At 35.5% G+C, this 11,710-nt stretch overlaps 1 protein-coding gene across 11 annotated transcripts in view; it reads right to left on the bottom strand.

Annotated features, from left to right (window-relative positions):
* Window positions 1-646: 646 nt before the first annotated feature.
* Window positions 647-11,710, bottom strand: part of MIA2 (MIA SH3 domain ER export factor 2) — an 81,006-nt gene continuing 69,942 nt past the window's right edge. For all 11 annotated transcript variants that reach the window (XM_045799521.2, XM_045799541.2, XM_045799530.2 and 8 more), the window contains 4 exons: window positions 7,493-7,615; window positions 3,167-3,225; window positions 2,280-2,514; window positions 647-1,210 (listed from right to left, as the gene is read on the bottom strand). In XM_045799521.2, coding sequence (XP_045655477.2) covers window positions 1,044-1,210; window positions 2,280-2,514; window positions 3,167-3,225; window positions 7,493-7,615 — 584 coding nt within the window. In that variant the 3' untranslated portion in view covers window positions 647-1,043. The remainder of the gene's footprint in view (window positions 1,211-2,279; window positions 2,515-3,166; window positions 3,226-7,492; window positions 7,616-11,710) is intronic.

Below are 11,710 nucleotides of genomic sequence, written 5' to 3'. Positions count from 1 at the left end.
GTCGCTTTGTTCAAGAATATTTAATCTTCTGTCTTTTGGCACTGAAGAAAAATTCCAAGTAAACAACCAAAAACAACCAACTTCTCAACAGAAATACTGTAAGACTTATTAGCTATACTTAATTATCTTTCCTTTCATAATCATATTAATGTGCGAGAAGACTAGTAATAATGGAATACAAACCTGAGGAAACAGGTTAAGAAGGTTAAGGAAACATTCTAAAGATATTGAGTCCAAATACAATATTCCTACAGTAAATTTCAACATTCCCCACTAAAAACTGTAAATATCTTGCAAATTCAGAGAAAAGCAAGCCAGAAAGAAAACTGTACAAGAAGCTAGCTAATGAACTAAGATCCAAACTCTGAAAAATTACCATTCAAACAACATCCTGGTTTTCTTTGAAGTATAAATCAATTAAAATATAATCAATGTTGATTTAAGTGTATTAATTTGTTGCTTTCGGTCATTCCTGTCTACTTGCAAGAAAGAGGGCACATTCTTGGTAAGATAACTGGATGGGAAAAATCCATATTAAGCATTAGTTTTGAGCCTTGAAGCTATTGAGAAAAGTAAAAAACACCTAATGGAGTATATTTATGGAAAACTAGCTGATTTTATTATTATTATCAATACCAAACAAGTCTTTAAGTCAATTAAAATTTATTTAATTAAGCATAAAGTTACTTTCACATTTGTCTACAACCATAGTAAATACAGTTCTTGGCAAAAAGACACAGCCTTTGGAGTTTAAAACATCCCCAACTGCGAGATTACATATATAAAACTCCCATTATTGTTTATGTGATAGTGGATTTGTTAATCAAATTAAAATAATTATACTATCTAGAATAAAATAAAATGGAAATAATTTACTCATAAGATTCATATTTAAATCATCTTTATTTACAAAATACTATCCTGAGAATTATAATTCCATCAAGCTTCAATTTGAGCAAAAGTGTAATTAGTTAAGTAACAGCAGTTACTTAAACTGAAAATGAGAAGTCAAAATTACTTTCGAAGAGAGATCGGAAAGATCATCAAGTTTCTCGCTGTGGTTCTGGATGTTCAGTAGTAGGCTCATTTGAAGGTAGAATCAACCCTGATGGGAACTCATTTCTACTTTCAGGATGTGGGGGTGGGGGAAAAAATCCAGCTCTTGGGGGAAGGTAATGAGGAAAACCTCTCGGTGAATAGACATTTCTCACTGTTCAAAGAGATTGGTAAAAGACATTTTTTAGCTTTAAGTACCTGTACTGCAGTTCTAATAAACAATTAGCTTATGACTTACAATACCTATCTTCATATTCAAAAGTTGACACCAGAATAATTACTTGATCTAACCAATGAATTTTTACAACATTAAGAAAAAACATATTCTCTTCAACTGCACGTGATTAAAGGGAACATCATTAATTTTAGACACAATTTTCATCCTATGAAAACCTAACATCTTAACACTTTTTAAAAACAATTATTTCAAAGACATGAAACTTTCTTAAAAGTTTTCATGTCATATAATTTTCACCAGACTTAAAATTCTGGTCAGTAATTCCCAATTCTAATTCTATATTATCCTAAAACATTTACAGTTACACTAAAGACTATCCTGAAATTCTCCAAAATTCATGTTAATTTACCTTAAACCTTAAAATAGAGGAGAAATGAGGGAAGAAATACCACATCAGGCATATACTAACCTTCCACCTAGTGTCTGCTTAACTATGTATTTATTCTACAGAAACCTATAGTTCTAAATGGAAATGTATAGATATAAAAGCAAAAAATTTCTTTCTTATGTGAGGTTATGAAAGAATTTCAATAAATTCAATAATCAGTCTAAACATGATAAACATATTTTAGGTTTTAAATAAGTAGGAATATATAGGAACTACTTATGAAAAAAACTTTTAAAAATACTTTAGCTGGTAATTTTAATGCTAAAAGATAAGCTGTAATTATTTTTACAATTTGATGCAGTAACCAGTTTCTAATCAAATAAGATATAAATAATTTTGGTCTTAATGTAAGACTGCTGCAAAAAGCCAAAGATTTTCCTGATTACTAAAATACAGAAATAATTCCACATCATTAGAATGAATCATGTGGGAGCCTCACTGCAGTCTACTAATGGCTGGCTGCCTTCCCAATTTGGAAGAGTAATAGTATACTTACAGTGAGAAAAACTTACTGTATGAATAAGAAGTAGAATTAGATCTTTGATTTACTCTATAAAACACACAGTAAGTTTAAAAAAAAAAAAAAAAAACACATACTTGCAAATGGAGGAGGTGGTGGACCAGCGAAATCCCTTGGTGGAAAATAATCTCGGGGAGCTCCATACATGCCTCCTGGAGGAGGCGGAGGAAAAGGAGGCCCTCTTCTCAGGAACGGGCCCCTTGCATCCATTGGAAACAATGGACCCCTGATTGCAGCAAGAGGTGGAGGAACAAAGCCAGGGCCCGTTGCTTCACTTTCAGCAAGGAGAGATGAATCAGGCACATTTAAATTCTATAACAAATTAACATACGACGGTCACGAGAACAACATCAAAATTTGCAATAATCTTCCTAAACATCTTAGGTTTAGAAGAAAGCACCTGGGCAGAAAGCAGTCTATGACAGTCTTCATAGTCTCCTGAGAAAGACTCCGTTTTCTACATCAGACGGATTTTTGCGATCACAAATATTAACTCAAAAGAAAACGGCTTTAACCAAAACAAAGTAATACTCTGGCGAAAGATAAAACACAAGAATAGTCCAAGACTACCAAAACATACATTCCTTTATCAAAGGTGTACTGAAAAAAAGATGTTATGTTTATATTTTCAACATAAAGGGACCAAAAGCAAAAATTGTAAACATAGTAACAAAAATATACTTCAAAACATTCAAATAAAACTTCAAGGGGGAAAACCCAAATTCTTATTTAACTTCAGTAAACGATCTCAAGCCTCTAGTCTGTAAGTTGTACTTTATCACCATAATGTACAATCCAGAAAAGAGACAGCTATAATGCTATGCAGAAAGTATATATATTTGTCAAAATGGGAGAAGCAGCTTTATATCAAGAACTAGATTGCTAACAAAATCTCTATTCTTAGCAAACCAAGAGACTGGAAAGCTCCTAAATACATGGATAAAATTCCACCTTCAATACTTACACCAAGGTCGTCTTTGCTATCATTTCTACTGGATTCCATTTCTGAAGACACTGGCCCATCTAAACATAAAAGTTAAACCATGAAAAATACGTGACTGATCACTCCATTCCTAGAATATCTCCCCATCACAAAGGATTGTTGATATTTCCCCGTTCCCCCTGCTAGCATATAAACCAGCCTGATACCAGCATCCTGCATTGTGGCCACAAGATCAGCTTTAGGTCACTGAAAGTTCTGCAAAGGCACGTGGCACTGATTTCTGTGGCTTGTTCCTAGGCAACCCTGCTCTAACAACATCATTAGGAGACTTCTAGAAGGTGCCATCCCTCTCCCTTTTCCTTCTTTCCTTCCTTTTCGCCCTCCCTCCCTTCTTCCCTCCTCCTTTTCCTCCTTCCATCCTACTTTCCTAATTCCTCCATCAGGTAACAAAGACTAGCATCTGAATTTAGCTACTGTTCAAAATAAATGTTCCTGGACTTTGTTATCACCAAGAACTGCTCAGTCCACGAGAAGGTAAATTCAAACAACCCTCTCTCTAACCACAACTACCTATGCTCGCCTAGCCTTCTCATTTAGTTATTCTCACTACACCTGTTCTTGTCACTGAAGCTTCCAGTCCTCTGGTCTCTCTTCATTTTCTTCAGTTTCCTCCTCTCTTCATTTCCTCCCCTAATTAACTGGAATTCAAAGTCCATCACTGCATCCAGTCATCGATATTCCTACCCAATGGCCACATTTCCACATGTGCCTGACAACATTCTAGCCCTACATTAATCCAACTCTCCACTTCCACTCTTGCCTATACACAAGCCACTTAACACTTCTGCAGGTAAAATAAATCACAGATTTGTATAGCCAGGGCCCACTCCAAGCTGATGGATTTCCAGCCATACTTGCAGCTGCTTAACGACTAACCTTTCTGCATCTTCCAAACCACATTTCTCCTCAGCAATTTTATCCATTCTCCTCAAACCTACTACACCAGTCACTTAGAAACTCCCTTAACTTTTTTGTAATCAAACAAATAAATGTATCAGCAACTATATATTCCTATGACCTTTCCTCTTATTACCATGGAAAAGGATCCTCCTAGATGATCTATGACCCTGGTTCTGTGCTCAGAATCCCTCCCCTGTAGCTTCCTCAGAAATCTTCCTCTCTCTGTTGCCTTCCTCCTCCCTTTCTGCTAGACCCATTCTATCAGCAAGTCTCTCCCAACTACTATTTAAAAATGAGACAGAAAAAGAAAATTCCCCTACAGCTACCCCTCTCTTCTGTAATCAATAATTGTTCTATATATTTTGTTCGGAATTCCTCTCATTTTGTCCTCGTTTCACTGCAATCTATTTGCAACATCCAGTACTCCACCTAAATTATTTTCCCCAACATCAAAAAAAATTTTTTTTTGCTAAATTAAAAGACATGTTTTGTCCTTATTTTATATTATTTCTCACTATTGCTTACCATTCTCTCCCTCTTTAAATTCTCTCAGTCTTCAGTTTTTGTGATGGTCCCTTCTCTATCTTTCCTTGCTAACCGCTCCTTCTCAGTCTCTTTGGTGGGCTCCACTACCTCTGACCATCCTTAAATGATGGTCTCCACGGAGTTCCACCTCGGCCCTATTCTCCTTTCATTCTCTCTTTGAGAAATCCCATCCGCTCCTACGGCTTTAATTTGATGTATACTAACTGATGACTTCCAGATATGTAATTCAGTTATTTCTCCTACTAGGGCTTCAAAGCTTGAACTGCCTCTTTGAATATTCATGCACGTGTATCACAGGTGCTGCTAATTTTGTAAGCTCAAAATGTAACTTATAATCTTTCCTGTCAAATTTGCTGCTGCTCCTTGTTCTTTGTCTCAGAACGACGAATGGCCCAGATGCCACATCCAGGAACCTAGGCATCAGCCAAGACTCCTTCTTCCCTCATACTCCCACATGCTTTCAATCCTAAATCCTCCCAATTCTCTTTTTCAATGTCTGCTCACATCTATGTATCCCCTCTGCTAAATTACCACCCTCACTCATGTAGATTCCTGTCACAGACTCCTTAGAAATTACCCTGCCTCCAGTCTTGACTGCTACCTCCAATCTATTCACCATGATGCAACCACAGTAATTTCTCTAAAATGCAGATCTGATTATATTATTTAATGTGTTCCCATTACCCTGTGAACAAGGTCCAAACTTTGAACAAGTTTGCAAGGCCCTGAGAACTCTATGCACTTAACCTCTTCACTGCGTGTTTCAATATTTCCTGACTCAACTCCATGTTGCAGCCATAATTTATTAGGACTTCTTAAGTCTTCATCTTTAAAGATGCTATTCTCTTCTCCTAGAACATTATTCCCACCGTTTTAGTCCAACTAATTCTGGACCTTTAATTCTTAGCTTATACGTGCTCCAGGAAAATTCTGACTATCCCACACTCAAAACCCCAATACCTCATCTTGGTGAGTGCCCCATATGGTTCCCTAATATTTTGTACTCATTACTTTTGTCACTATGTAGTACAATTGCATATAGATCTTTACTAGGCCTCAAGCTACAAGGAATGCTGAGCTCCTATTCGCCACTGAAATACAGCAACTACCAGAATGCCTGTCACATGGTAAGCTTTCTATAGACATTTAGTACATCAAAGGATAACCCATTACCCTCTCATTTCAATAATGAATAGGGATCAAAACCACAGCTCTGGAGTCAGACAAGCACGGGTTCAAGTCCTGCCTCTGACACTTCCTACCTGAGGTACTGGGCACCTTTCTGAGCCTTGATTTCTTCATCTATAAAATGAGGATAATAGTGTCTATTTCATAAGTTCATCGTGAAGGTAAAATAAATCACTTTCAATCAATAAATGTTTATAAGCACCAGTGCTAGTCAGTGTGTCTCAATCAGATCTCTGACCGCTCTCCGCCATGTAACATATACTGACAAACCAATAATAATATTACATTTATAAAGAACTCTGCTATATACAAAATACTTCAGCACACATTAATTCATCTATACCTTGTAAGACTTTGTCAAGTGATTACTATCTCAGCTTTAGAGCCATTATTCGTCAATGACTTGTGTTGTCTCTTTTCTTTGCTTTTACTGATCATCATCATTGGCACAGACCCTCACCTCTCAACCAATTTTTCAAATTCCCTCAAAAGTAGCTCCAATGCCACTTCCTTCATGGAGTTCTCCCTGATCCCACGACTAGATGACAGTTCTTTCTGTGAACACAGTATATTTTCTAATGGAACTTAACTATTCTGATCAGTATTAATTAAAGATATATATTTCTTTCTCCACATTTAATTATTAGCTTCTTACAGGCAGAACTATACCTTATTATAATTATATTCTCTCCCATGTCATGTAGGGCACCTTCTAAACAGTAGACACTTAAAAACTATCTGATTTATTGGATATTGTTCAATAACAACAAAAAAGAACATGTAAAAAATTTTAAATAGCATTAGTTTAAAAATAGATATTCAATCACATATATACTTTCACTCCATTAAGCTTCAATTAATTGGGGAAAACAATTTCAAAATCCAAAGGCTGGAAGGAATTTATTTAATTATAATTAATTATAAGTAATCCAGGCCATAGATCTCCATCTTTGCTTATTATTCAAAAAAGATTGATTTTCTAAAATAAAAATATTTCAACCAGATAATGCCCACCCCTACGCAAATATATACTGGGTCCTGAAGAAATCTTTTACCCATAAACTTATTTTAAGTTTCTACTTACTTTTAATCTTTTTAATGTTATAGGCTTCTAACTGACACACTGGATATATATATTTCCCAACTTCAGTGGGTTGCCATGAGGTGGTTTAAAGAAAAGAGTGCCTGACAGACAGCTGGCTGCTCAATAGAGGTTAGTTAAACCTATCCGAGTATGTAATGTTTAAATAAGATACTTGATTAAAGCAGCAACAAAGCATGCACCCAAATTATTTTTCTGGTGGATTTTCTCATGTCCATTCACATTAGCTTAACTTCCCTGATTACTAAATAGGATATACGTAAGTGGACTGGAAAAATTTAAAAAATTAATCATGGAACAGAGTAAAATCTGCCATCATAGCTAAATATAGAAAACCCATTACAATAATGCCCAAACCAACCATTAACACATATGCACGTGCCACAGATACATACAATGTAACAAGAAACATAAAACTAGAAAGTTTTCAGGAAAGATTTTGGCGTTAAGAGCTACCAGAGTTATCAGTTATTAGTCCTTTTTCTCAGTTTCGAGTTCTTTAGAGTGCCACCATTATTAAAAAACATACACATACACAAAGTATTTCTTACCCACTTTATCCAAAGACGGCATATTAAAACTTCTGAGTTCTGCTGGCCCAGAAAGTCTGCCAGAATTAGAATAAAATCTGTCTTGCCTTTGAGGAGGAAGAGCTGGATCAAGATATGGCTGGCCTAGAAAACAAGTTTGTAAAATATTTTCATTAGTATAAAAATAAATCAAGTTTATTTAAGTTTAATATATTGAACATAGACATTTCTCTTGCCTCCTAAAAAACTGACCCATATTCTTGGTAGACAATAGTAAAGAATTTGAGGAAAACTATTTACTTACTAAAGGCAGTAACTTTACTTTTGTAGTAAACACAAGTATAACATGCTACTCTGGACTTGGGATTTTCATTTCAATGAAGGAAATAAACCTATCAACATATCAAAAACAATACTGAGAAGATAGCTACTAGCAAAGAAAGAAAAAAAGGAATATGTTGTAAGCATATCAGGAAATTCAGCAGAACAGACAATGACAAAAGAAATAGTCACCAAAGCAGCCATCATTCGGAGGTCATCAATGATCGAATTTTCAGTAGCTTCAATATTCTGGAATTTAGCACCCCTCCAAAACTAAAGGGGAAGATCTCTTACTCAACAGATGCACAGCAGGTTCACGGTGCTCAGATTAAGGACACCTGGACAGACAGAAACCTGGGCACAGACTCTGACTCGGGTACTTCCACAGCCACCTTCGCTGTCCCCAAGGGTCACTTATGATGACAAAATTGTCATTCCTGGGTCCTTGTAGAACTCATCATTCTTGAAAAAATAGAGGTAGTCTATCTCATCTCTGACAGGTGATGCATACACCCTTTTGACAGATCAGGTATGCATACACCCGACTCCAAAAATACGAGGAAAGTCAAAGGGAGTGAACTATGTGACTCTTTCTTATCCACATAGATATGGAAAAACAGCTGTGAACTGCCTTCCATGACTGTTCTAAGCAGTGGTTCATAATGTGAACTCCGCACAAGGTTGGATAGGTCATTCCTCATCTGACTCAGCCACATGGGACCGTACTGACACACCTCTCCCACACAAAGCCAAGGAAACCACTCAGCATCAACCAGAGTTAATGGAGAGAATTATATTTAATGAGCTCCCAAGGGCCAAGGGATGTGAATCAGGAGAGAAAGATCTGGATGGAGAGTCTCAGGCTCATTTCCTCCCTCTTTCAGAATCTTAGCTCAGAGCTGTCTCAATGGGTCTGAATTATTAGCCCAATGAAAGGAAAGGCCATACCAACCACTGAGATCTAAAATAAGTTTTCCTTTTCTACTTCAAACATGGGATTAATTAAATGGCAGAGTTGGGCTAGGGGATAAAATGCTAAAGCCTGAAAACTTCCCAACTCTTTCTTAATCAAGTCTCAAGATACCATACTATATTATTATTTTGCTTCTAAAATATATCCGCACGATATAAGCAACCTCAGAAATACAAAATTATTATTATTATTTTTTTTTTTTTGCTACAAGCTTGCTATTTTATAAATCATATACCCATGGTGCCCTCCACTGGCCAAAACAAATCTTGGACTGTAATAGCTCCCCAAGTACCTATCTTAAAAATTTTGGATTCTATCACATAAAAGAAACAAAAGAGAATTATAAAGATGGATAAAGAATTAGAATTTTTTTAGGTTTAATACTGGCTAACAATCAAGTACAATAAATATCTTCATTCACAACATGATGAAATAGTTTACTCTAATTATTAAGGAATTTAAATGGAATGCAAAAGCAAACTTTCCAGAAAGTAGATGAAAGCAGCATTAATACGGATATGTTAGGAGTCTGGAATAAAAAGACCAATGGTATAGAGAGAATGTCTAAGAAAGAGATGTATGCAGGGGTGCCTGGGTGGCACAGCGGTTAAGCATCTGCCTTTAGCTCAGGGTGGATCCCGGCGTTATGGGATCGAGCCCCACATCAGGCTCCTCTGCTATAAGCCTGCTTCTTCCTCTCCCACTCCCCCTGCTTGTGTTCCCTCTCTCGCTGGCTGTCTCCATCTCTGTCGAATAAATAAATAAAATCTTTAAAAAAAAAAAAAAAGAAAAAGAAAGAGATGTATGCAAATATGGACATTTAATTTAAGATAAAGTGGTATTTCAAACTGATGAACCAATATATAGTATCAAAATAACTGTCTATTTAATGGAAAAAAAAAAAAAGAACTCCTCACACTATACACTAAAACAGAAATAAAATCCAGATCTAAAACTTTAAACAAAATTTTTAGTTTTTAGAAGAAAACAGAATATCATTTTGATCTAGGAACAGGTCTTAAGCAAAACAAAAATTCCATTAAAAAAAAAAAACATGGATTAACTTACCTACAACAAAATTTGAAACTTACATATAACAATAACACGCATAATAACAAACTGAAAAAATACCTGTAAAAGACAAAATTAATATCCAAAATACACTAAGAATTCCTATTGGGGCACCTGGACAGCACATTCAGTTGAGCATCGGACTCTTGGTTTTAGCTCAGGTCGTGATCTCAGGGTCGTGAGCTCAAGCCCCACATCCGACTCTGCATTCAGCAAGGAGTCTGCTTATCCCTCTCCCTCTGCCCCTCATGCCACATTCTCTTTCTCTCTCTCTAATAAATGAATAAAATCTTCAGACAAAAAGAATTCCTATTAAGCAAGAAATAAAATGGGTCAGGCAATTTACAGTAAATAAATACAGATAATACAAATTACCAATAAAGATACTCAAGCTCACTAATCAAAGAACTACATATAAAAATAAGATAAAAATCTTAACTCGTATCGCTGAGGAGATATTCAAAAAAGTTTTGCATCAAGTACTGAAGAAATAACTACTCTCAAATATTTCATGCACAGCCACTCTTGAGGACAATGTGGCAGTATCTAGTAAACTAAAAAATATGCTTATCCTATCACTCAGCATTTCATTTCTCAGACTCATCTCTAAAGAACATATATGCAAGGGGTGTTAACTACAGCACCGTTAGTAATAGTGAAACACTGGAAACACCCTAAATGCTCATCAAAGGACAGTGGATAAATACATTGTGGTATATTTATATACAGAATTACTATATGGCAATTAAGGTAATAAATTTTACATTAAAATGGAAAGAACTCAAGAACATAATGTTGATTTAAAAACTTGATTAAACAGAAAAATAATATATATATATATATATATTTTTTTTTAATCATATACGGATCTAAGTTTACACACACTAAACTCATGAGTAGTCAACTCTGGGAAAGAAGAAAATAGAATAGACTTCAACTAACATATACAGTGTGCCATTTTTCCTTTTTTTTTTTTAAGATTTTTATTTATTTATTTGTCAGGGAGGGAGGGAGAGAGAGAGAGAGAGTGCTCATAAGCTGGGGGAGAAGCAAGCAAAGGGAGAGCAGACTCCCTGCTGAGCAAGAAGCCCAACGCGACACTCGATCCCAAGACCCTGAAATCATGACCTGAGCCAAAGACAGACGCTTAATCAACTGAGCCACCCAGGCATCCCTATTTTTTTTTCTTTTTATGCTTTATTTACACATTCTCTCTCTCACATACATACACACACGCACACCTGAAGCAAATATTAACATTTAAATTCTGGGATGTAATAGACAAGATTTTACTACATTATCTTTGTTTATGTTTCTTCTTCTGTAAAATGGGAATAACACTCCTAAGAGTGTTAGAATGATTAATAAAAAGCACTAAACATAATAACTGGCACAGTGTAAAAACCCCAAAGTAACTGTAGAATAAATTAAACTTTTTGTTTATAAACCATATTAAAATATAATACTGACTGGTCTCATTCAAATTTATCTCGATCCTTGCTGAACCATCTGTCTAGTTTTCTATCAACTGTTCAGAGAGGTGCTGAAGTCTTCGACTACAGCTGCATTTATGTTTCTCCTTTCAGTTCTATAACTTTCTGCTTCACATACTTTGTAGCTCTGTGGCTTGTTGTACACACATTTAGGTTTGCTATGTTTTCTTGATTCTTTTGATCATTATTTTCTTTGCTCTTAAGTTGACTCTATCCGATAGTAATAATAGCCACTCTTGCTTTCTTTGGATTAATGTTTACATAGTGTATCTTTTCCCATCCTTTTACATTCAACCTATCTACCTAAACTATTATATTTGAATGACTTCTGTAAAAATAGTTGAGTCATGATTTGTTTTTTAATCTGTCCTGCCAATCTGT

The sequence above is a fragment of the Ursus americanus genome, chromosome 35 (genome assembly GCF_024610735.1).
Source record: "Ursus americanus isolate L20-20 chromosome 35, mUrsAme1.1.p, whole genome shotgun sequence".
NCBI classification, from domain to species: Eukaryota; Metazoa; Chordata; class Mammalia; order Carnivora; family Ursidae; genus Ursus; species Ursus americanus.
Note: the sequence above shows the minus strand (reverse complement) of the source record. Positions and strands in the feature narration are given on the sequence as shown.